Here is a 27,653-nt window from a genome sequence, read left to right on the forward strand (position 1 = left end):
AAGGAAGGAAGGAAGGAAGGAAGGAAGGAAGGAAGGAAGGAAGGAAGGAATGGAGGGAAGGAAGGAAGGAAGGAAGGAAGGAATGGAGGGAGGGTGGGAGGGAGGAAGAAAGGAAAGGCCACAAATGACAAACAGACTAAGAATACCAAGAGGTCTAAAGCATGATTGTAATGTCTTTCCAGATTCTACAGATGGAGTGACTGGTAGGAAAATCATCGTCCAAGACCAAAGGTTTGGGAAAGCCGTGGATTTGTTGGTATTTTGAATACTTACATATTCAACAAATTCAATATTTCCACTGTTTACTGCCAGTTTTCACTCTTAAAGAAATAAGATGGCTCTTATTCTCTGCACGTTGTTGGCTGCCTTTGTCTTGCAGAGTTGCTTGGAACATAAAACTACTCCAAAATTTATTTTAGATAGATATTTTTCATTCATACAATGTGTATCTTGGATGTCTACAAAGACTATATTTCAATTTGTCATTTTGTATAGAGAAAAATCTCTTATCACAAAATAAGTAATAGAAGAAATTATGGAAATTTATTTTAAATTTTAAGTTAATTGGTCAGTGAATTAACAGTTTGAATTTCTCTTATCTCTCTTTCAAAATAACTTACATATAATCTCCTGAAAAAAATGCACAGTATACCAAAGTGAGAATCTGTTGACTGGTAGTCTTCCCACATTAATCACTCAGTCTATGATCTGAGTAAATCATAATCTCCATCTGCTCATCTACAATGGGGGTTGGATATAATCAGTTATTTTCCAACCAGCCTATCTGAAGCCTTGGGGATTCTGTGTGTTGGGGAAAAGGAGTAAATAGAACACGATTAAGAATTTGCTCTTCTTGGGGCGCCTGGGTGGCTCAGTCGTTAAGGCTGGAGGAGTGGGGGGATGGGGTAACTGGGTGATGGACATTAAGGAGGGCACGTGATGTGATGAGCCTTGGGTGTTACATAAGACTGATGAATCACTACCTCTACCTCTGAAACTAATAATACATCATACGTTAATTAATTCAATTTAAATAAAAAAAATTTTTTTAATTTGTTCTTCTTAAAAAAAGAGTTGAAAATCACTATGCTATATTAATTTATAAGTATCCTTTAATAACTAAAATCCAATCATTCTATTTCTTTATGCTCTTAAAGATTGTGAACAGTCTCATATTTTAAACTGGAAAAATAAAATACCAAATGTATACGTGTCTCAAAAATCACATAATTTATGCAACAGAAGTCACCCAACTCTAATTCTGATAGTATCTTCTCGTTACGGTTGCCCATATTGTCATATAACCACAAATGAAACATGACCTTCCAGAGATCAAAGATTAGGAATCATTTTTGTATTGAGTAAGCTAGCCAATTATTGCACTAATGTAATTTTTAATATCATAAGCATTAAAAAAGACATATTTAAGGAACTGAATTATTATTTTTAAAATACCTGTACTATAAATTGTAACTCTCTTCTTTCTGCTTCCCATTGTTCTGCTTGTAATCTAAACTCCTCCAGTGCTGTCTCCCTGATATGAGACTCCATCTCATTCTTCTCCTGCTGATGTTTTTCCAACGCTTCCTTTATATGAATAAAATCTTGCTTTACTATTAGATCAATCAAAGTCATCTTTCTTCCTTCATCCCCAATTCAAGTGTACAAAGGGCTCTCCTTACCTATAGATGGCTAAAACTCATAATTTATGTTAAAATCATTAATAGAAATATATTATATTTTGCTCATCAGCATGTAGAATATATGTAATCTATATGTAAATCTATAGGTAAAGTAGATAATATGGAAAGTTCTAATTACCTATGAACAAACTGTCTGGATTATCCCTCGTAATTTACATATAAAACTCACAGAGGGGGCACCTGGGTGGCTCAGTCATTAAGCGGCTGCCTTCCTCCTGGGATCCAGCCCCGCGGCCTGCTCCCTGCTCGGTGGGAAGCCTGCTTCTCCCTCTCCCACTCCCCCTGCTTGTGTTCCCTCTCTCGCTGTGTCTCTCTGTCAAATAAATAAAATCTTTAAAAAAAAAAAAAACTCACAGAGTACACTGTATTTACCAAAGGTGATAAGAAAGGAATTTCGTGCAACAAATCAGGATAAGGAAATGCTACAATGTTAAACATTTAAAAAGTCAAAATTTTAAGGTTTGGACTGCGACTAATTTCTTGTTCTACAGATAATACTTGCAAAAGGCTTTTCTTCTTGGGTTTTCCTAGTTGTACTACATTTATAAGATCTAACTTGGTTCAAACTCTTAAAAATATAGGGGCGCCTGGGTGGCTCAGTTGTTAAGCGGCTGCCTTCAGCTCAGGTCATGATCCTGGGGTCCTGGGATAGAGCCCCGCATTGGGCTCCCTGCTCAGCGGGGAGTCTGCTTCTCCCTCTGCCCCTCCCCCCTCCTGTGTTCCCTCTCTCATTGTGTCTCTCTCTGTCAAATAAATAAAATCTTTTAAAAAATCTACTAAAAAAAAATATATATATAAATATATATATATATAAAATGCAGGTTCCCCAAGAAACTCAATTTAAAACGAAGTTCCCATTAACACAAGGAGAAAGATTGTGTGGTTGATATGGGAAGGAGAGAAAGCTTCTGTGTCCATATAAACAGTAGCAGGGATCTGCATAGTAGAGATGACCCTTATAATTTTCACTAATGGAAAGTCATCACAAAGGGCCTTGAGCTTTTTCCCCTTCGGGCTAGTGTGCCACCTATTCAACCCCATATTCCCCCTTAGTCTGTGCAGATCAGCTCAAAGCCAGGGGCATAAAATCAAGCAGAGTTCTCCTATCAAGTAGCTGAGCCAAATCACAGAAAGATCTTATAACTTGAGGTGCAGGCGGAGTGACTGACGATACGCTGCCATTATGCTTCCTTCCCCGTAGCTCTAGACCTTCTACGTGGGGAAGGTGATAGGCGGCCACCGGGGCACTTGGAGCGCCTGCAGCCACCTAAACTCCGCCCATTCAGCTGGGGCAGCCCCGGCACACGGAAGCGCTGTTGGAGGATCTGGGAACAGAACACTACAGGAAGAGACAAACTGTGTCTGAAATGGACGAAATCGGATCTGCTGACAATGCCACGGAACCTTGTACTGAAACTTTTACATTTAGTAAACGCTTCGTAAAATTACTCCTAATAAAGATTTATTTCTCCAGAGTTCTGAAAAGCCATTTACACCAGTGGTAAATGTAAAGCATTTCTATCGTGTATTTTTTTTTTATTTAAACTGGTGCTTCAAAACGAATGACAAATATAGGCAATTCAAACTCTGTTAAGGGGTTGGCAACTTCAACCTTACACCATACTTTCACGTTAGAGAGTTAAAGAAAAAAAGAACAAAGAATAGAAAAAAATAGCTCAAATAATTTCAGTAAAAGGTCATCAAATATTTTTCATGTCATATCTATATAGAATGTACTCTACATAGATCATGAAGTCCATATCATATACAATTTTTTTATATTTATTGTATATTCAGACCAAAATCTAGCACCCACATTTCTAAAATTCCAAATTTTCGTACTGTTGAACCTAAAGGACTGGAGGTTTTCATCTTCTTATACTTCTACATTAGTGAGTTCTTTTAGTTTGATCAGAGATCTCAAACTCTTTTTCACAAAAGAAAACAGCATACATATTATTAATATATTGCTAAAGCATATTACAAAAGAGACCCACAAAAATGCCCCTGAAAGGAAAGAAGAGAGGGAGAGAAGGGAGGGTGGGTAGGAGGAAATCAGATTTTCTTGATTTCTGGTAGATATTTTCCTTTCCAAGGATAACTTCAAATAATGTGAAACACATCTCAATGAATCTAGAAAAATTCCTTTATAAAAACAATTTACCTGGTGGGTGCCTGGGTGGCTCAGTCAGTTGAGCATCCAACTCTTGGTTTTGGCTCAGGTCATGATCTCGGGGTCCTGGGATTGAGCCTCACATCGTCGGGCTCCACGCTCAGCAGGGAGTCTACTTGAGATTCTCTCTCACCCTCTCCCTCCGCTCCTCCCCCAGCATGCACACGTGCTCTCTCACTCTCTAATACAAATAAATCTTTAAAAAAACAATAATAATTTACCTGTACAGTTTTCTCTAGTCTGCTTTTTTCTTTCATAAGTAAATCATATTCTCGGTTGCAATTTTGAATTATATTGTCTCTTTCCTCCAAATCATGTTCAAATTTTCTGCATTCTTCTTTCCACTTCAGCTGGGAAGTCTGGAATGCCTTCTCGATCTCATTAGCCTTTCCTTGAAGTTCTGCATTCTGAGCTATTAAAAATATAAAAGAATAATAGGTATACTTACAACCACAAATTAAACCCCTAGGAGTTCAAACACCGAGGCATTGGAGTTGACTCCATCTACAACATGATCTTAGAACAAAACATTTAACCACTTCACACCAGTCAACTCTAAAAACTCACTGTTCCAGAACAATCTATTCTCTAATTTCTCAATCTCTTCTTCCTCTCCAGACAAAGGTGATTTTGCCATAAAATGGCAGGACATATTCCTAGAGGCATGCCCAAGTTTAGGTGCACCTCTAGCACCAACTGCAATTCTACTACGTTTCTCCTATTCAAGAAAATAAATCAAATGCTGTGGGGTTTTTTAAACTGTGATCTATAGGGCTACTTTTTAAAAACACTTGATAGATTACAAATTCTGATATTTGACTATTGGCAACAAATTAGTTGTAACACACTTACATGTGAGGCTGTCACAAAACTGAGGTTGGAAGCCACTGTTCCAGCCCTTAGAACTCTAGCTATTGACTCCACCAAGGTTAGGCTCAGCTCCCCTCTCATCCTAGTATTACCTCGACAGTAACTAACACCTCTCAACTCACTGTGGCTGCTGCTCTATTTCAGCATCTAGAAAAGAAGCAATGAAACCTTTACAGGTCTGGCTCCATCACCCACCACCTGATTAAACCTCTCTGACTCTCTAACCCTTAGTGGGAATAAAATGCCTCCTAGTTAGGCTGCTGTGAAGATAAAATGAGGAAATACATACAAACACACCTGTTAAACAAACCAAATAGAAAGAAAAAAAAAAAGCCACAGTTAGTAGTATTATTTTTAAATTATATTTGTGTTAATTAAAACCACAATGAGATACCACCTCACACCAGTCAGAATGGCTAAAATTAACAAGTCAGGAAATGACAGATGTTGGCAAGAGAAAGGGGAACCCTCTTACACTGTTGGTGGGAATGCAGGCTGGTGCAGCCACTCTGGAAAACAGTATGGAGGCTCCTCAAAAAGTTGAAAATAGAGCTACCATACAACCCAGCAATTGCACTCCTAGGTATTTACCCAAAGGATACAAACATAGTGATTCAAAGGGGCACCTGCACCCCAACGTTTATAGCAGCAATGTCCACAATAGCCAAACTATGGAAAGAGCCAAGATGTCCATCGACAGATGAATGGATAAAGACAATGTGGTATATATATGCGTGTGTATGTGTGTGTGCGCCCGTGCGCGCACAATGGAATATTACTCAGCCATCAAAAGGAATGAAATATTGCCATTTGCAACCTAGAGAGTATTATGCTAAGTGAAGTAAGTCAGTCAGAGAAACAAATATCACATGATCTCACTCATAGGTGGAATTTAAGAAACAAAACAGAGGAACATAGAAGGGAGGGAAAAATAAAAAAAGACGAAATCAGAGAGGGAGACAAACAATAAAAGACTCTTAACTATAGAAAACAAACTGAGGTTTAGTGGAGGGGAGGGGGTGGGGGGATGGGTTAACCGCGTGGCGGGCATTAAGGAGAGCACTTGTGATGAACACTGGGTGTTATATGCAACTGATGAATCACTAAACTCTTCCTCTGAAACTAAAATAAACAAACAAACAATGTTTGTGTTTCAAATGGATCGTATGTTCAAAAGGTTCAAAATTGAAAGGTATAAAAGGCACAAAAAATCTCCCCCAATCCAGTTACTCTCTCTACATGACATTATTCCATGGTCTAGCATCCCAGATTGCAGGCAAGAAATTTAAGGCCATTTGATTCCTGTTCCTTTGCATGTGGCCTATTTTCCTTTTTGTGTGCTTTGTGTCTTTTCTCTTTGAAAAGCTTTAGGATCTTCACTTTGTCTCTATTTTTCTGAAGTTGCATAATGCTTTGCCCTCAGGTGGGTCTATTTCTTGTCTTGGTGGTGAATATTCAATGGGCCCTTTCAATCTGGCAACTCATAACCTTTAGTTCTGAGATGACTTCTTAAATAATTTCATTGCTGATTTATCCCTCCCTGTTTTTTCTCTTATCTCTTCTTTCAATATTACCTATTATTCAAAATGACCCTCAAATTTTCTTGCCTTTTCTCTCCTGCTTTTCCACCTCTGCCTTTTTTACTCTAATTGCTAGGAGATTTCTTCCATCTTCATCTCCCAATGACATTTTTCATTCCTGATTTCATATTTCTAAGTTCTAAGAGCATCCCCTTTTTTTATAGCATCTGGTTCTTGCATCATGGATAAAATATACTCTCTTTCAGCTCTGAAGATATTAATGCTACTTGTTTGTTAAATCTCCTTTTCCCTGCAGTTTCTGATTCTTCCAAATTATTTTTTTTCTCTCCATTTTAGAGGCTCTCCCCAAGCATCTGGTAACTCTTGATTGTCTTCTCTCAATTAAGGTAACTGTAAAGGTGACACACTCATATACCCACCCATATACCCACCACCTAGATTCTGAACTTGAGGATATAGGGCTTGATAACTGTGGTCCTTCACTGGAGGAGGATCTGGTGGGCCATTTATTAGGAGACTCCCAACATCAGTATCATTAGATTTTTCCTTTTGGTTTGGTCAGATGATCTATAGAAGAGTCTTCTAAGCTCCCACATAGAGAACAGAAATCTGGGTGCTAGCTTTTGGAGAAACCAATAGAAAAAGGAGGCTGGAAGAAATACTTTCTCAATATTCAGCATTGAGTATGCTATCTTCCTGGTTTTGCTAGTCTGGAGACCCTGTATTTTATCATCTCCAGAGATTAAGCCACCCTACTCCCAGTTCCCACTAGAAAGTGAGAGAAATCCCAGAGTACACTGCTCTTGGGAAGGAGATCTAAAAATCCAATTGCCTCTAAAGCAAAAAGCTTTCATTTAACCCTCCTTATTTTACCTACTACTGCTATTCCAATTCCTAATTCCAGAGTATCTGGTGCTTCCAGTTCACAAACTTTTGACTATCTAACAAGTTGTCTGCCAACTGTTTATTTAAAAGAGATTTAACAGGTTTTTTCCCAAAGTAGTTGTACCATTTACTCTCCCACTTACAAAGTATAAGAGTTCCAGTTGCTCTACATCCTTACCAACATTTGGTATTGACAGTCTTTCCAATTAGCACCACCTAATACGTATGTAATAAACAGTCACTGTGGTTTTAATTTGCATTTCTCCGAAGACAAGTAAGGTTAAGCATTTTTCATCTCATTAATGGCTATTCTATCTTCCTCTATAAAGTATCTGTTGAAATCATTTGACTTTGGGAAAATAATTTCCCATCTTCCCTGGACTTCAACCTCCTCATTATTAAATCAAAGTCACTAACTTGTATATCTAGTGCCTTTCAATTCTTATATTCATAAGTTCCAGATAGTGTTGTGGTTATTAAATGCCAGACATAATCAAAAATACTTCTGACCAGTGGCAATAACCCAAGACAGCTGGCGACAACTCGGGCCTAGAACCTTTACAGTAACTGCAAGTTAACACTTGTTTAGTCCCATGTGGTTAACAAAGAACTTTCATTTTTTTCACTTCATCCTTAAAACAACCTAGGCTCAAATGTCACTAAGTAAGTGGTAAAACCAGGATCTAAATCTAAATCTTCTGAATTCAGGTTCAACGTTCTCTTAATTAAAACCTGCTGCATACACGAATGTTCATAACAACACTGAGGCGCCTGGCTGGCTTGTCAGTAAAGCATGCAATTCTTGATCTCAGGGCTGTTAATCTGAGCCCTACATTGGGTATAGAGATTACTTAAAAATAAAAGCTTAAAAAAAAGGAATATTCATAGCAACATTACCCAAGTGCCCATTAACAGGAAATTGATAAATATATGTGGTATGTCATACAATGTAATACTAAGCATCAACACAAAGTTCATACAACAATATGGATGAACTCACACAATGTCGAAGGAAAGAAGCCAGACATAAAAGAATACATTTCATATGATTCCATTTAATATGAAGTACAAAAAAGAGGCACAATTTATCCTTGCTATTAAAAATCAGAATAAATAGGGCACCTGGGTGGCTCAGTCGTTAAGCATCTGCATTCAGCTCAGGTTATGATCCCAGGGTCCTGGGATCGAGTCCTGAATCAGGCTTCCTGCTCAGTGAGGAGCCTGCTTCTTTCTCCCTCTCCCACTCCCCCTGCTTGTGTTCCCTCTCTAGCTGTCTCTCTCTGTCAAATAAATAAATAAAATCTTAAAAAAAAAAAAAAAATCAGAATAAATAAATAAATAAATCCATGTGGAAGGACTTCTGGTAATTTTCCATTCCATGATCTGGGTGCTTCTTATTATACACTTACATTAGGCACATTTCTTTACATATGTTATACTTTTTTAAGATTTTATTTATTTGACAGAGAGAGATCACAAGCAGGGGGAGCGGCAGGCAGAAGGAGAAGCAGGCTCCCCACCGAGCAGAGAGCCCAATGCGGGACTCGATTCCAGGACCCTGGGATCATGACCTGAGCCGAAGGCAGACGCTTAACCGACTGAGCCATCCAGGCGCCCACCTACATTGTACTCAAATAAAAATATTTTTAAGTGCTCATATGCTACATAACAGAGAGCTTTTGAGGATTAAATCTACTACATTTTACTTTTCTAGGCACCACCCTCTAACCCCGTGGTTCCCAAACCTAGCCAATCAACAAAATCACCTGCAGTCCTTCTTGAACATATACTCTCTCAAGCTAGAAATTCTAATTCAGAAAACATGTGACCAGGGGCCTGTGAATGGTTTTTTTTTTAATCTCTATGTGATTCTGCTGATTGATTATTCATGGAACAACTGCTCTACAAAGTGATTAACAGAATTTTGAACCCCTTTTTCACATGCACAACATACAAAAAATTAATGTAAAGTAGCTGAATGTTCACATGAGTGCTAGAAGACTTTATACACACCCAGTAAGGCTGTGTCCATCAAAGGCCTACCCCTGACACTCTATGGTGAACATACGCAAAGTGAGCGAGGCTACACAATAAGATTAAAACCCTAAACACGGGAAAAAATAGAATAGTCTTACCACAGAGTTTTTCTTGGATCCTATGTGCCTCAGCTAATCTTTCTTCAGCAGCCCGTCTCCCAAGACCAGCTTCCTTTCTAGCAACGGCCAGGTCATATTCCAGACTTTGTCGCAATGCCTCTCCTTTTTCAACCTCAGATCGCAGCTTGGCAATCTGGCTCTCGTAGCTTGCCAGCTAAAACAGATTTCGAGATCACGAACCAATATTAAAATATGGCACCAAGATTATGAGATCGCGCACCCAAACATTTAAATGTCTTAGAGAAATGTTTCTATAATATTGATAAGACAAGAATTTATGAATTTATATTTTTCTAAAAGACTGGAAAAGAAGCACTAGCCTTACCAAATGACACTCATTAGTTTTCTAATTTTAGAGACTCCACTAGAGAAAAAAACAAAAAATGCTTATATGATCCTATAAAAATAAAGAGAAATTGCAACTTTTTTTTTTTTAAAGGTAGGCTCTATGCCCAATGTGGGGCTTGAACTCATGACCCCAAGATCAAGAGTCGCATGCTCTACTGACTGAGCCTGCCAGGAGTCCTTAAAAATTGCAAGTTTTAATCAGAAATAGTCATGGCTAAGAAGTGAAAAATGACACATAGTAAGTACTTTAAAATTCATTCTCTCCTCTCCACTTCCTATTCCTTAAATGAAGTCAAGAAGGAAACTGCATCAAAGCATAGTTCAGTAAATATTGTCTGCATTATTTCTCTTGATTATGACATTACTGATGGAGCACAAAGTAATAAAAGTGCCAATTTTGCAGGGATTTTAATGAACTAATATCTAATTTATCTAATATCGAGACAACTAGATATTTAATAACTAGATCTAATTTATCTAATAACTTTTCATGAGTAGTGCGACAGAAGATAAGTCAGAGAATCAGAACTAAATGACTTATAAAGTCCATTCCCACTCCAAAATTCTATGGTCTAATCAGTAATCCATTAAGTAATATTAAATACTTCCTATGTGTCAGGTACAGTTAAAGATATAAAAACAAACATTATAGAGTCCCAGATCTCAAGTAATGAAATGTTATAGAAAGGCACAGGGGACAAGTTTTATAAAAGAGGTAAAAATGTTACAATAGTTCAAAGAAAAGCAAAATCATGTATTGCTGGTGGTCAAGAAAGAGATGGTGGATGAGACAGAATGCTAGAAAGGCATCACGTAGGAAAGCACTGAGCTACTATACCAGACTAGAAAAAGATGGTCCCATTATCAGATAAGAAAAGATGAAAGAATTTCCAAAGGGCAACATCAGAAATTACCATAAGTAGCTGTTAATATGTAGAGTGCAGCAGAATTACACACTTTTCCATGTATAAAGGATAAAAAATAGTAATTTTTATTTTTAAAAAATTTTAGCAAAGTCAACGTCTTCAAATATTTATGCCTACAAAATAAGAATTTACAAATATCTTTTAATCGTAAAGAAAAAATTATAGAATCTTAATTACGTATTCAGGATAACTTATTTTGGGGGTGCCTGGGTGGCTCAGTCGGTTAAGCGTCTGCCTTCAGCTAGGCTCATGATCCCAGAGCCCTGGGATCGAACCCCACATCGGGCTCTCTGCTCAGTGGAGAGCCTGCTTCTCCCTCTGCCTGCCACTCTGCCTATCTGTGCTCTCTATCTCTCTGTCAAATAAATAAATAAAATCTTAAAAAAAAGATAACTTATTTTGTTTCAGAATCACTCTATCCCTCCCTGCCCACTGTCTCCCCCCTCATAAGACTAACGTTGTTAACATCTGGGCATTCCCAGTCGTGCCAGGCATTCACCTGTTTGCCCCCAGACCCCTCCCTATTCTTCTACAGCTATGCTCTGTATTGTCGGAACTACATTTCCCAGGTTCCCTTGACAACTGGCCTCTCCCGTTTGACCACGATGAGGCACTTGTGATATACTTATAAGGGCAGAAGTAGTGAACCCAGGGTAGTTCTCCCGCTCCAGATCTACTTTCAGCAGCGCCCCTGTCTTCCCTGTTGCTTCAAATCCTCCTGGATAGTGCCTCCTGTCAATCACTGAAGACCCCTTTGCAGGTAGAAATGGGATACTTTTGCAGGGATCCATGGCATACAGTGGGATCACTACTTAAATTATCATGAGCAGTTTATAATAAAGTGCCAGTTGAGGACAAGCCTTGGGGAGATGAGGTAGCAACTGCACTTAACCATTAGGGCAGCATTGTTTATTTCAAGACCTGTAGGGTAGAAAGGCTAAATGTGACTATGTTAGAGAACTTATAAAGACAAAATGATAGGGGCGCCTGGGTGGCTCAGTCATTAAGTGTCTGCCTTCGGCTCAGGTCATGATCCCAGGGTCCTGGGATCGAGCCCGGCATCGGGCTCCCTGCTTCAGCAGGAAGCCTGCTTCTCCCACTCCCCCTGCTTGTGTTCCCTCTCTCGCTGTCTCTCTCTCTGTGTCAAATAAATAAATAAAATCTTTAAAAAAAAAAAAATGACAGGGGCGCCTGAGTGGCTCAGTCAGTTAAACATCTGCCTTTGGCTCAAGTCATGATCCCGGGACATCCCGGGATCGAGCCCCACATCGGGCTCCCTGCTCAGCGGGAAGTCTGCTTCTCACCCTACCCTCTCTCTCTCTCTCAAATAAATAAATAAAATCTTAAAAACAAAATGATAAATCTCAGAGCTTTAGCATCTCAGTTCAGAACAGTCAGAAAGCCAGAGTCTCTATGCTACTTTAAAAGAATCTCTTATTTCTTATAGCTCCATGGCTGAAAAGGCTAAAGACCAGACAGAAAATCTAATTATGGGGACTGCAGGATTATATTACAAGTTGAATGAAGAGTCTCACCAAGTTTCTAATGTTAAGATAGTACGTATCAGTTGGGCATTAAGTAGGAAGGTAGGAAATGGGATGAGGGCTTTTGGAATTAGACAAAAACCTGAAAATTATAAACTTCCAAATCCCCTCTAAACATCCCTTACCAACAAAAGCAGCTTCTCCTCCCTGTCTGAGATAATTAGCCTTCCCTGGCTTAAAGACTTAACTAATGAGCACGCCTGAGACAGTTGCCTTGCAAGAAGATTTGCAAGCACACGTCCACCACTCTTTGTCACCATGGCTAAATTCAGATCTCAGTATGCCGTAGGAGGAGAAATGCATAGTCTGGTCTAGGAGAAAATAGCTTATGTAGCAAAAGAAATGCAAGATCTTGCTAATCTTATATTAGCAGAAACCTGCAGAACATACATAGGATTGGTTTGGATTTAATAAGCTAGTTCTAACAGTTTGCTAAGATGGGTGGCTGTAAGTTGAATTCAACACCAGCCTACAATCACTTAATAAAGTCAAAATGCCAGTACTTTCCTGACATAATATGGAGACTTAGGAGATGGGTGTGGTTTAATGTGAGCAAACCAAAAACCTCCCCTTTCCCTAACTACATCCTCTTCAAGATGCAGAGGAACTAAAATGATACAAACGTAGTTATCTGAAAGGGCACCTGCTCCCCAGTGTTTATAGCAGCAATGTCCACAATAGCCAAACTATGGAAAGAGCCCAGATGTCCACTGATAGATGAATGGATAAAGAAGATGTCATGTATATATATATACAATGGAATATTACTCAGCAATGAGAAAAAATGAAATCTTACCATTTGCAACAACATGGATGGAACTAGAGGGTACTATGTTAAGTGAAATAAGTCAAGCAGAGAAAGACAATTATCATATGATTGAAATCACATGTGGAATTTAAGAAACAAAACAGAGGATCATAGGGGAAGGGAGAGAAAACAAAATAAGATGAAATCAGAGAGGGAGACAAACCATAAGAGACTCTTAACTATAGGAAACAAACTGAGGGTTGCTGGAGGGGAGGTGGGTGGGGAGACGGAGTAACTGGGTGATGGGCATTAAGAAGGGTGCATGATGTAATGAGCATCGGGTGTTATATGCAACTGATGAATTACTGAACTCTACCTCTGAAAGTAACAATACATTATGTGTTAATTAATTGAATTTAAATCAAAAAAATAAAAGTTGAAAGCTCAAAAAAAAGAGTGCAAAGGATATTCCTTTCCTAATTAAAATGTTACAAAATACACTGGAGTGGACAGCACAGGCATCCTTAGAAAGCTCTGGTAGCTAATCTCCATATACCAGAGATTATAGTAGATGATGCAGATAATGGTGGCTACATCACGATTGAGAGGGACTCCCCAATTTCAATTAAAATAATGGAATTCCAGCATGGTGAAGTCCAAGTGGTAGCAATTAACCATGAGAAACAAGGTGAGAACGGTTACTACAATGGACAGCAGAATTATAGTAGTAATCCTAGCCTTCTGACCCCAGGTATTTGTGGTGGCATCTAATTGATTATGTTGTACATAGGAATTAAAGAGACGGGCAGCCTTCTAACGCAGCTCTGTCCAATAGATGCATAACACAAGTCTTGTGTAATTTTAAATTTTCTAGTGGCAACATTTTAAAAAGTAAGAAATACATGAAATTAATTTTAATGTCTTTTATTTAACCTAATATATCCAAGATTATCATTATGTCAACATGTAATCATATGAAAAATTATTAGTGAAATGTTTTGCATTTTTGTACCAAGTTTTTGAAATCCAGCATCTTACATTTACAATACATCTTAATTCAGACCAGTCACATTTCAAGTGCTCAAAAGACACATGTAGCTAATGCCTACCATATTCAAAAAGCAGTTCTAAAGCATTATTTGATCTAAATTAACAAACAATAAGAAAAACAAAAGATCTAAATCTGATGAGCAAAATCCTAACTTGAGCCTCTGAAATATAAAGTCCTACCTTTCTATCATTGTAACCTTAGGACCATCTCTAAGACTAAGAACTGCAGCTGCCCTTTGCATATCTGTTATATGTATATATTAGTGGGGGTATTTTTGGCTCCTCCCCTCTGGCGTCATATGAAGAATGTTGGTAATAGTAAATTTTCAATTAAATTCATGAGGTACCAAATTATAAAGACCTGATAGTGAGGACGTGTATCATCTGTGAGATGGATGCAAGGATAAATAAGCCTTTGTGTCCCCCATTTTGGCAAGGGTGGGAGCACCTTCGTATAGAGGATATTTGAGTTGCAACCTGCAATGTTACGCAGAAACAAGATATTACTGTATAGGAGTGACATATGAGCACAGGGGTGATAGATAATAAGGTGTGGACTGCCAATCATTTGCCCATTGATCTCAGGTCCATTCCCCAACACCCTTCATCTGCTCTATTCTATTATACAATTCCCATGCTCCGCTGCCAAATGGCTCGACTTCTAGCAATGTCTCTGGCAATAGCTGCATCTCTTTCAAGGTCCAACCCCGCTTTTCCTCCAACATCTCAACACTGAACAGCCCTTACCATGGCTCTACCTCCCCCCAAACAGCCCCAACTGCAGGACTCTGGTCACATCATCTCTTCCCATTGGCCCTCTGGCCTATAGGCGGTGGTGGCTTCCTGCTATTACTAATCTCTAGGGTGACCTCACCATTCTCTATTTGGATTCCTAGGTCTTCCATCACTTGTACAACCAATTCCCTCTATTAATGTCCCTCTTTTTTCCTGACTGGACCATATTTGATTTCTCAAGCTACCCACACAGCTGATAGAAACCTAGCCTCTGCTCATGAGTTTGTTTTCTCACTTAAGGGTTCAACACACGCGACAGTAGCAAAGTGGGATCACCCTCCTTGAAAACAGGTCTGCATTCTTTAACATCTTTATGCTGAACCAGCTATCTTCGAACCTCCTCCTCTCTGTGGCATCCTCCATATCTTCCTTCATATCCTCTACAGCATGCCTCAGCCTCTCAGAGAAAGGTTTTTCACAATTTTTATGCCATGACCCTCCCTGCAATTTGGCAAAGCCTTCTCAGAATTAAAAAAATCAAAGTATAGGGGCGCCTGGGTGGCTCAGTTGGTTGAGCGACTGCCTTCGGCTCAGGTCATGATCCTGGAGTCCCGGGATCGAGTCCCGCGTCGGGCTCCCTGCTCGGCGGGGAGTCTGCTTCTCCCTCTGACCCTCCCCCCTCTCATGTGCTGTCTCTCTCACTCTCTCTCTCTCAAATAAATAAATAAAATCTTTAAAAAAAAAATCAAAGTATAAAAACAAATACGTAAAATAAAAGCAAATCTGTGATGCCATAATGTACTTCTTTAATAAGCCACTAAATCACAAGCTCTACGTACAGGTCTCACAACCAGTGTAATTTCAAGGTAGTGACAGGTATAAACAATATTTTGAAACTTGCAATAACTGAATTGTGTATATGTGATTTCTACTGAATATAAAGTCAAAAGTACTGCTAATACTATGATGGCTTGTTAAAGGAGGGCCAACTGGGTCAAGCCTTTCATAACTGAAAGAAATGCTTAATGAGTTAGAGGTTAATAAACATAAAATATAATTTTTCCACATCTAAGTATATGGATTCCTTGGTGTCTCTGTTTCTAAGGATTCCAGCTTAAGAACCCCTACTCAAGAGGACTGGCTAGATCAGTCAAACAACATCATCAGGTCCTGAAGCCTAAAAAGTCTACTACTCGGTCCTAAGTTTCCAGTATCTTTTGGCTAAAGAAAGCTATACTGCTCTTCTTTACCCTCTTCCATCCTCATTTCTCTAGAAGATTTTCCTCTTCTATCATCACTGTCTGGGCCAAGGAAATATCTGAATAGCTTCATGTTCTCATGTCCTATTTCACACATCTCTATTACCATGTTCAAATGATTCTAACGACCACTGCAACACTGAAAATCCTGTGGCTTTGTCCCAACCCAATCATCCACATCAGTGCAACTTAGTCTCATCTAGAAGCTGTGAGTCCTATAAGCAACTCCTCTCTCCATACCCTATGCCTACTAATAAATCTCAAAAGTAATCTTCTATTTCTAAACCTGTCAAAGAAAATTGAGGCTCAGAAAAATTAAATAATTTATCCAAGAACCCACAACAATAAAATTCCTAGAGATTTTAAAGGGATTTATTTTTTATTGAGATATAATTTACATATTAGTTTCTGGTGCCCAACATTTCATATTTTGTATATATCGCAAAATGATCACCACAATAAGTCTAGTTAACATCTGTCACCATACATAATTATAAATTTTTTTCTTGTGATGAGAACTTTTTTTTTTAAGATTTTATTTATTTATTTGAGAGAGAGAGAATGAGAGAGAGCACATGAGAGGGGGGAGGGTCAGAGGGAGAAGCAGACTCCCTGCCCAGCAGGGAGCCCGATGCGGGACTGGATCCAGGGACTCCAGGATCATGACCTGAGCCGAAGGCAGTCGCTTAACCAACTGAGCCACCCAGGCGCCCATGTGATGAGAACTTTTAAGATCTACTCTCTTAGCAACTTTCAAATATATGGTATAGCATTATTAACACTAATCACCATGCTGTATATTACAACCCCATGACCTGTTTATTTTATAACTGGAAGTTTATACCTTTTGACCTCTTTCACCCATTTTGCCTACCCCCTACCCCTAACCTCTGACAACCACCAATTTGTTCTCTGTATCTATGAGCTTGGTTTTAGGATTTTTGTTTTTAGATTCCACATATGAGATCATACTGTATTTGTCTTTCTCTGTCTGACTTATTTCACTTAGCATAATGCCCTCAAAGCCCATCCATGTTGTCACAAATGGCAAGATTTCATTCTTTTTATAGGCTGAAAAATAGTCCATTGTGTGTGTGTGTGTGTGTATACAAACACACTATATTTTTTGTATCCATTCATCCACCAATGGACACAGATTTTATTTTATTTAATATTTTATTTTTAAGTAATCTCTACACCCAAGGTGGGGCTCGAACTCACAACTCCAAAATCAAGAGTCACATGCTCGGGGCGCCTGGGTGGCTCAGTCGTTAAAGCGTCTGCCTTTGGCTCAGGTCATGATCCCAGTTTCCTGGGATTGAGCCCGCATCGGGCTCCCTGCTCAGCGGGAAGCCTGCTTCCCCTCTCACAGTCCCCTTGCTTGTGTTTGCTCTCTCGCTATCTCTCTCGCTGTCAAATAAATAAATAAAAATCTTTAAAAAAAAAAAAAAGAAAGAGTCACATGCTGTACTGACTGAGCCAACCAGGCACCCCAGATTTTAAAGCTATTTTATGCCAATCACCAGTATGATATGTATTAGCATTAGAAGTATCTAATAAAGCAAATATATGGCCTTAGTTTTTAGATAGTTTCATTCCTCTCTGCTCTACTTTATAATGGGCATATTTAGAAATTATATGACTAAAAAAATTAGTATAAAATACAAGTAAAATCATCTAAACAAATAACTGAAACAATAAGAGTGAATAGTAATTTGAAACTGGAGTTGAACCAATTATAACAGCCTATTGCAAGAAAATTATCATTCTTCCCTGAAATAATTTCCTATCTCTTTAATGTGAACACATATAACAAAACATTTTGATCAAACAAGAGAGAATAGTGTGGTCTAAGAACTCTGATGACAGGGGCGCCTGGGTGGCTCAGTCGTTGGGCGTCTGCCTTCTGCTCAGGTCATGATCCCAGGGTCCTGGGATCGAGCCCCGCATCGGGCTCCCTGCTGAGCGGGGAGCCTGCTTCTCCCTCTCCCTCTGCTGTTCCCCCTGCTTGTGCTCTCTCTCTGTCTCTCACTCTCTGTCAAATAAATAAAATCTTAAAAAAAAAAAAAAAGAACTCTGATGACAAATGCAAATATATGTGAAAGAATATAGAAGAATGATTATCACAATACAATTACTCCCAAGTAAAATGCATATTTGGTTTGAAAAAATAAGTTTTGGAGATTATAAACAATTAACATACATTTAACAAATATCACTTTACATTCAGTATGTAATATTACAATGTCAATAAAAGCAATTACTGCAATTACCCTTTAAATTATCTCAACTGCCACTAAAAGTACAAATAAAACGGTCATATATTCATTGCTTGCTGTTTTAATCAGAAGCTCCTGTTCCTTAGACAATCTGAAAAAAAGTCATTTTTTTACTCAACACACAGCCACTGAGGACCTACTATGTGCCAGGAAGAACCATGAGAGATACAGGGACAAAGCATGGTTGTAGCTTTCATCTCTCAGGAAGCTTATGGACTAATGAAGAGCAGGTAAGCATGAAATAAACGTTTTGGCTCTGAAATAACTGTAAGAGCACCATGTTGTAGGAGAACAAAGAAAGGAGTCATTCGTTTCACCTACGGGGGCTTTAAAAGGTTTCCTGACAGGACAGCATCAGAATTCAGCAAAAAAGGGAAGGGAAAAACACTGTTTATGCTTAAATGTCAATAAATTACAGCCACTACTGTAGAGCGCAGGCACTTTACAAATTTTATTTCCCTTAATCATCACAACAACCCTTTGGGACCAGCATTTCACAGTGAGAAAACAATGATGTACAGGATAAATAACTTGCCCAAGGTCACATTATCTTGTAAATGGAAGAGCCATGAATGAGTCCAGATTTGTGTGACCTGATATTCTTCCCACCACACCAGGCTGCCTAAGCTGAACTTAAAGAGTAAGTAAAATTTAAAGAGAGGAAAAAGAGAAAACAGAAAAAACACAACCGACAGAAGTGATATAAGCATATAATTCATGAATTATCTTAGAGGAAAAGAGAGCTACTACCCTTGGAATATATACACATACCAGGAAATGTATATATTTATACATATACATATAAAAGATATAATGATATAGCAAAACAAAGAGAAACTAGGATAATTTATGAATTACACTATGACTAAAAATTCCATACTCAGGGGCGCCTGGGTGGCTCAGTAGGCTGAGTGACCAACTCTTGATTTCAGTTCAGGTCATAATCTCAGGGTTCTGGGATCGAGCCCCTCATTAGGCTCCTGGCTCATCAGGAAGTATGCGTGGGGATTCTCTCTCTCTCCCTCTGCCTCTCCCCCGACTCACACACGTGCGCTCATTCTCTTTGTCTCTCTAAAATAAATAAATAAATCTTTTTTTAAAATTCTATACTCAGATCTACTTAAGATTGTTCCATGATCGAGCCATAAAGAACCTAAATTAAAATTTCAGAAATGTCTAATTTACAAATCCTTTAGTCACTAAAGGCATTCATCAGTTACTTTTTTATCAAGTTTAACCCGTTAATTAAAATAAATTTAAAACAACATACAAATATCATAATTCATTAAACTTCTACTTAACACTCCTATACAGTTCCACTATATTAAAAAAAAAACTATTTTCTTTATTATAATTTCCTTTTTTTTTTTTAAGATTTTATTTATTTATTTATTTTGACAAAGAGAGGGAACACAAGCAGGGGCAGTGGGAGAGGGAGAAGCAGGCTTCCTGCCAAGCAGGGAGCCCGATGCAGGACTCAAACCCAGGACCCTGGGATCATGACCTGAGCCTAAGGCAGACACTTAATGACTGAGCCACCCAGGCACTCCCTATAATTTCCTTTTCAAGTTCAAGAATATCATGGTGATGTTAAACATGGAGTCTGTAATATGAAATCAATCTAAAATAACCAAATTCTACTTTTAACATTATTTGAGAGAAAAAAATTCTACCTCTGCATTGTGCTTAGTTGTTATTTCTAATTTTTCTTTCTTAGCCCGATGGAGTTTCTTTCTGAGATCAGCAGTAATGTCCAAGTCTGTTTCACTTTTAAACATTTGTTTTACATCAGATGAGGCATTCTTCAACCTATAAAATGAGATAATAAAATAAAATTCTCACTAAGTCTATTTCTGGTATTTCTAATAACTTATTTTTCAGAAATCACAAGGAACATGATATGGTCTTTGCCCTAAAGAAACTTAAAATCTAGTAAAAGATGTCGATTGCAAAAGCTAGGTAGAAATACAAAGTAGTGTATGACTAGAAACTAACTACCCTTTCAAGATGGTACTTAAAGAATGATCCTATCACAAGCTGTGTAGTTCTGTTTCGTTTTTAAGATTTTATTTACTTATTTGAGAGAGAGACAGATATAGTGAGAGAGAGCACAAACGAGGAGGAGAGGGAGAAGCAGGCTTCCCACTGAGCAGGGAGCCGGACTCCAGTCTCGATCCCAGGAGCCTGGGATCATGACCTGAGCCTGACCTGAGCCAAAGGCAGATGCTTAGCCGACTGAGCCACAGACTGCATAGTTTTGGAAAATATTGAGTTCTTTTTACCTTTTAAGTACTATGTTTTATTTATTGCAAATGTAATAAATATATATTACAAAAGGAAAAAGCATGAGTGACAGAATATAGATTGAGGATTAAAAAGAGCAGACTAGGGGCGCCTGGGTGGCGCAGTAGGTTGAACTTCCGACTCTTGGTTTCGGCTCAGGTGTGATCTCGGCATCATGAGATTGAGCTCCACGATGGGCTCCACGCTGGGCGCAGAGTCTGCTTGTGATACACTCTCCCTCTGCCCCACCCCCTGCTCTCACTCTCCCTCTCTCTCTAAAACAAATAAATCTTAAAAAAAAAAAAAAAGCAGACTAAAGCACTCTCTCCCCAAAATTAAAAATTTAATGAAAGTATCAGCAAAGAGAATTTAGAGATAAAAATCCACAAGGAGAAAGAGCACAGAGATGAGCAATAGCAATAAAATATTAGAAGCTGGAAACCAGGTGGATAAGTGGTAATTGATTTACATAAGAGAACTGAATTTAAAGGCAAAAATGGGAAAGCAACCTGATTTACACCCAAAAGCTCAATTAATTGACAACAGCTTTGAAAACACGGTAAAAGTAGAGCAGAAAACAAGATAATTGATTTAAAGTCTGCCAAAGAAATGAGATTCTCAGATCCTCTACCCTATACAACACACAACTGGGCACCAATCTCTCTCTCACTCTGGCAGAACACTAGGTAAGGGTTTATTCCCTGGAGAGGATAAAACAGAAGATCTGTGGATTAGAGACATCAGATACAAATGGTATAAGACCCCATACCAAAAATAGGAGACTCAAGTTAAAAATTATGTAATAAGTGAGAGCCCTGGTCTTCTACAACATCTTGTGTGCCAAAACAATGGCAGCCGAGCAGAGAATGGAAGGTGAAAAACCAACAAGGTGAAAAGACCTAAAGATGCTGATGCTAGGGGTTCTCCAACAAACACCTTAACCACATCACCCTATAGAGAATGCCATAAACACAAAGCCTTACACACTGAGCTTCCAATCCGCTAAATGAGAACAGTCAGCTAAGGATCACCAGAAGTTAGGAAGCAAGAGTTAGAAAGACAGAGACCAAATCAGGGGACAGAGAGGAAGAACCCTCAAAGATTATGCAGGTAAAAGGGAACTTTAAAAAGAGGGGGGAAAAATACCTTCAGAAATATAAGAGAAGAAATAACGTCCATGAAACAAAAACTGAATGTGATAAAAAATGAAATATTCAGAGAACAAGAAAAAAAAAGGAACTCTTGGAAATCAAAACACAAACTAAGGAATGAAAAGCTAATTAAGTAAATGTAAAAAAAAAAAAAAAATCTCCTGGATGCCTGAAAAAATTCCAAGGGAAAATAATTTCCACTTGGAATTTTATGCCCAACAAGTTACAAGGAAATAAGAAAGACTATTTCAGATCTACAAGACACCAAAACATTTACCTCCCATGAACTTTCTCAAGAGGACCTAAACTGAGAAAGAGAAAGACATGGGATCCCAAAAGTAGGGTATTCAAAACAGAAAAAAACAGCAATGGGATTTCCAGGATCATGAAGAAAGGAACAGCAGGTGACGATCGTGTCCCTGAGATGAAAGCACAGCACCTAAAGGGCAATCTGTCCCTGCTGGACTACTGGACTGGCCAAAGCCTCCAGGAGTGACTTCTTGAAGAAGATGGAAACAGAAAACAACAGAATGCTTCAGGGGGAGGAGTGAAATTCGTGAAGGGGATTAAGAATACACTTCTTGTGTCTTGACGAGCACTAAGTAATGTATGGAATTGCTGAATCACTATATTGTACATCTGAAACTAATATAACACTGTATGTTAACCGTACTGGAATTACAATTAATGATAAACCCAGAATACTTCAACTATCTGAACATATTGAGAGATTTATGCCACTTGGTTGGAGTATAAAGCTGAATTCATGATAAATTCATAGAAATTAAGCAAACTAAACAATCAATGAAACAATTATCAAATCCAAAGAAAACAATGTAAAAGAAAAAAACCACATGGCTCAACTGGAAATTTTCAAAATTACAATAATGTAAGCATGGAAAACTAAATATAGAGAGGACAGAAAAAGGAGGGAAGCATGAATGAAAACTAAATTATGATCTTTTGTAGTGTGGGCAGTCAGTAGATAACAGCTAAACCTGAAAACTCAAATAGCAATATAAAAAAAAATTTTAAGAGCTTTAGATTTTAAAAATCATTTCAGAATATGGTGACAGTGCGGGCTTTGGCAGCACATATACTGAAATTGGAATGATACAGAGATGAGCTTGGCCCCTGCACAGAGTATAGTGACAGACGGCAGCCACACTTTTCGTGAGCACAGCACAACACAGACTTGTTGAATCACTATCTTGTACTGAAATTAATGTATCATTGTGTGTCAACTATACTTCAATACAAAAAATACAAGATTTTAAATAAATTAAATCAAATTAAAAATTTTTTAAAATAAAAATCATCTCAGAGTTGAAAATGATTGTTCCTAGAGATCAAGAGGGTGATTTGTCACAAGCAAATTGGTACTGCTATTTTTCCTAATAGCAGTGAGTAAGCCTTGTAGAACATGAGATTCTTTAAATAACGTACATATGTAACTTTAATTTTTTTTAATAAGACTAAAATAAAACAACACAGAGAATCAATGAAACCAAAATTTGCTTCTTTAAAAAGATCAACAAACTTGCTAAACCTTTGGCTAGACTGACCAAAAAAAAAGAAGATTCAAATGATAAAAATAAAGAATGAGAGAGGGAATGATACTACCAACCTAGAAGGACTATAATAAACACTATGAACAACTTTATGCCAACAAGTTAGACAATGTAGATCAAATGGACAAATTCCTAGAAAAACTGACATTATCAAAACTAACCCCAGGGGAACCTGGGTGGCTCAGTTGTTAAGCATCTGCCTTCAGCTCAGGTCATGATCCCAGGGTCCTGGGATCGAGCCCCGCATCAGGCTCCCGGCTCCGCGGGAAGCCTGCTTCTCCTGCTCCCACTCCCCCTGCCTGTGTTCCCTCTCTCACTCTCTCTCTCTCCCCGTCAAATAAATAAAATCCTAAAAAAAAAAAAAAAGCTAACCCCAAAAGAAACAAATCTGAATAGACCCATAACAGTTAAAAATATTGAATTAATAATTTTAAAAATCTAAACACAAAAAAAGCTCAAGTCCAGATGGCTTCCCTAGTAAATTCTACCAAATATTTAAAAAAGAAATAATATCAATCCTCACTTTAGAGGAGGTGGAAACACTTCCCAGCTCATTCTATGATTACCTAAAATCAAAGTGAATCAGATATCACAAGAAAGGAAAACTATAGATCAATATCCCTCATGAATAGAAATGCAAAAAATCCTCAACAAAATATTAGCAAACCAAATCCAGCAACATCTTAAAAGGATTACACAACATGACCAAGTGGGATTTATCCCAAAAATAAAAAATTAACTTAATGTCCAAAAATCAATTGATGTAATATACCATTTTACTAAAATAAAAATTACATAATCATCTCCATAGATACAGAAAAAGCATTTGACAAAATTCAACACCTATTCACGATTAAAAAAAAAAAAACAATGCAACGAACAAGGAATACAAGGAAATTTACTCAATCTGGTAAAAAGCATCTATGAAAAACCTACAGCTGGCATAATTATTGGTGAAAGACTGAAAGCTTCCCCTAAGACTGGGAACAAAACAAACATGTCCACTTCTATTTGAGACTGTACTGGAGGAGAAAGAAAGGAAAGAAAGAAAGGGCATATATATTAGAAGGAAAGAAATAAAACTATCCCTTTTTTTTTTTTTTAAGTAAGCTCTATGCCCAACGTGGGGCTTAAACTCACGACCCCATGTTCTACCGACTGAGTCAGCCAGGGACCCCAGAAGTAAAACTGTCCTTAATTGCAAAGGACATGATCCTGTAAAAATATCCTAAGAAATTCATTAAGAAACAAAAACACTGGAACTAAAAAAACAATTTTAGCAAGGTCACAGAATATAAGATCAATATACAAAAATCAATTACATTTCTGTATACTAACAATGAATAATCCAAAAATGAAATTTAGAAAAATAATTCCATTTATGATAGCATCAAAAAAATAGATTTAGGAAAAATAAAAATTATTGTAGAAAGAAATTAAAGAGCTAAATAAATGAAAAGACATTCCACATTCACATTCATGTATTGGAAGAGTCAATATTATTTTTTTTGTTTGGGGTTTTTTTTTTAAATTTTTTATTGTTATGTTAATCACCATACATTACATCATTAGTTTTTGATGTAGTGTTCCATGATTCATTGTTTGTGTATAACACCCAGTGCTCCATGCAGAACGTGCCCTCTTTAATACCCATCACCAGGCTAACCCATCCTCCCACACCCCTCCCCTCTAGAACCCTCAGTTTGTTTTTCAGGGTCCATCGTCTCTCATGGTTCGTCTCCCCCTCCGATAGGAAGAGTCAATATTATTAAGGTGGCAATTATCTTCAAACTGATCTACAGATTCAACATAATCCCTACCATAATCTCAGCAGGATTTTTGCAGAAATTGACAGGCTGAGCCTAAAATTTATATGGAAAAGCAGAGGACTCTGAATAACCAAAACAATCTTGTAAAAGAAGAAATGGGAGAACTTTCACTTCCTATTTTCAAAATTTACTATAAAGCTACAGTAATCAGGGCAGCTGGGTGGCTCAGTTGATTAAGTGTCTGACTCTTGGTTTCCACTCAGGTCACGATCTCAGGGTCATGGGATTGAGCCCCACACTGGGCTCCACACTCAGCACAGAGTTGGCTTGGGATTCTCTCTCTCCCTCTCCCTCCCCCTCTGCCCCTCCCCCCACTCATGCTCTGGAGAGCTCTCTCTCTCTTTCAAATAAATAAATAAATAATTTTTTTAAAAAACTACACTAATCAAAATAGTGTTGAATTAAATTAAGAAGACATGTAGATCACTGTACCATAATTGAGACTCTAGAAATAAACATATATATTTGGTCCATTATTTTTCAACAAAGGTGTCAAGGCAATTCAGTGGGGAAAAAATAGTCTTATCAACAAATGGTGCTGATAACAACTGGATAAAAACATTAATTTAGACCCTTACCTCACACCATACATAAAAAGTAACTTAAGGGGCACCTGGGTGGCTCAGTCAGTTACCCACCGGACTCTTGATTTCGGCTCAGGTCATGATCTCAGGGTCATGAGATCAAGACTGGCATGGGGCTCCGCACTCAGCAAGGAGTATGCTTGAGATTTTTTCCCTCTGTCCCTCTCCTCCCCGCCACCCCCATGCTCACTTGCAGGCTTGCTCTCTCTCTCTCAAATAGATGTTTTTTTTAATATTTTATTTATTTATTTATTTATTTGAGAGAGAGCAAGTACAAGCATGGGGGATGGGCAAAGGGAGAAGACAGATTCCCCACCTGCATGCTCGCTCTCTAAAAAAAAAAAAACAGTAAGTTTAAATGGAGCATAGACCTAAATGTAAAAAACTGAAATTATAAAACCTCTAAAAGAAAACAGGAAAAAAATCTTCATGACCTAAAGTTAGGCAACTATTTCATAGATATGAAACCAAAAGCACAATCTATAAAGGAAAAGAACTGGAGGGGCGCCTGTCTGACTCAGTCAGTACAGCATGTGACTCTTGATCTCAGGGTCATGAGTTTAAGCCCCACATTGGGCATGGAGCCTACCAAAAAAAAAAAAAAGAAAGAAAAGAAAAAAATTGGACTTCATAAAAATTTAAAACATTCGCACTTCAAAAGACATTATTAAGAATATGAAGTCAAGCCAACAAATAGGAGATAATATGTACAAATTATATATCTAATAAAAGACAAAAGACTTGTATCCAAAATATATTTTAAAAACGCTTAAAGCTCAATAGCAAAAAGACAACTAATTTAAAAATGAGCAAAAGATCTGAATAGGCTTTTCACCAATAAAGATAGACAAATGGCAAAAAATCACATAAAAGATGTTCAATATCATTACTCATTAGGAAAACACAAATTAAAATTACAACATACCGCTTCATACTCACTGGAATGGTTATAATCAAAAAAGTCAATCAAAAAAAATTCAATCACTAGATTGTACACCTGAAACATATAGCACATTATGTTAATTAACTACAGTGGAATTAAAATAAATTTTTTTAAAGATTTTTATTTATTTATTTGACAGAGAGAGAGACAGGGAGAGAGGGAACACAAGCAGGAGTGGGAGAGGGAGAAGCAGGCTTCCTGCAGAGCAGGGAGCCCCAGGGCTCGATCCCAGGACCTTGGGATCATGACCTGAGCCGAAGGCAGACGCTTAATGACTGAGCCACCCAGGCACCCCTTAAAATAAATTTTTTTTAAAAGATCAGAAAATAACAAGTGTTGGCAAGGATGTGGAGAAACTAAAACCCTTGTATATTGCTGGTGGAAATGTAAAATGGTTCAGCCACTTTAGAATACAACCTAGCAGTTTCTTTAAAAAAGTAACATAAATTTACTATACAATGAAGTAATGCGCCTCCTAAGAATCTACCCAAGAGAAATAATATCATCTCCACACAAAGGCTCATAGACAAATGCTCAGAGCAGCATTATTTATAACAGCCAAAAAATGGAAACAACCTAAATGTCCATCAGCTCGGTGATGGGTAACCAGAATGTGCTATATCCATACAATAGAATACTATCCAGCAATAAAAAAGAAACAGCACTGATACCTGTTAACAACATGATAAACCTCAAGAACATGCCTAGTGAAAGAAGCCAGACACAAAAGACCACATATTGTATGATTCCATTTGTATGAATTGTTCAGAAAAGGCAAATCTATAGAAACAGAAAGTAAATTAGTGGTAAATAGCAAAGTTTAACTTCATTTAGCCAGATTCTAGAATTCTAGAATTCTAAAGAGCAATTTAGTCATTAAAATTCATGAAAAGACATGATCCCAGGGTCCTAGGATCAAGTCCCACATCAGGCTCCTTGCTCAGCAGGGAGCCTGCTGCTCCCTCTGCCTGCTGCTCCCCTTGCTTGTGCTCTCGCTCCCTCGCTCGCTCTCTCTAACAAATAAATAAAATCTTAAAAAAAAAAAATTATGACAGATATTTGTGTGGTAAGATGT

The 27,653-nt window shown here is 37.9% G+C and overlaps 1 protein-coding gene and 1 pseudogene across 1 annotated transcript in view; one reads left to right on the plus strand and one right to left on the minus strand.

Annotated features, from left to right (window-relative positions):
- The window catches only part of CCDC171 (coiled-coil domain containing 171), a 317,703-nt gene that overhangs the window by 275,233 nt on the left and 14,817 nt on the right, over window positions 1–27,653 (minus strand). The window contains exons 3-5 of the mRNA XM_032392436.1: window positions 19,891–20,026; window positions 9,308–9,482; window positions 4,098–4,288 (exon numbers count right to left, since the gene is read on the minus strand). Of these exons, the coding sequence (XP_032248327.1) occupies window positions 4,098–4,288; window positions 9,308–9,482; window positions 19,891–20,026 (502 nt within the window). The remainder of the gene's footprint in view (window positions 1–4,097; window positions 4,289–9,307; window positions 9,483–19,890; window positions 20,027–27,653) is intronic.
- LOC116624500 lies at window positions 22,731–22,823 on the plus strand (annotated as a pseudogene).

This window comes from Phoca vitulina, unplaced genomic scaffold (assembly GCF_004348235.1).
Source record: "Phoca vitulina isolate PV1807 unplaced genomic scaffold, GSC_HSeal_1.0 scaffold67, whole genome shotgun sequence".
Taxonomy (NCBI): domain Eukaryota; kingdom Metazoa; phylum Chordata; class Mammalia; order Carnivora; family Phocidae; genus Phoca; species Phoca vitulina.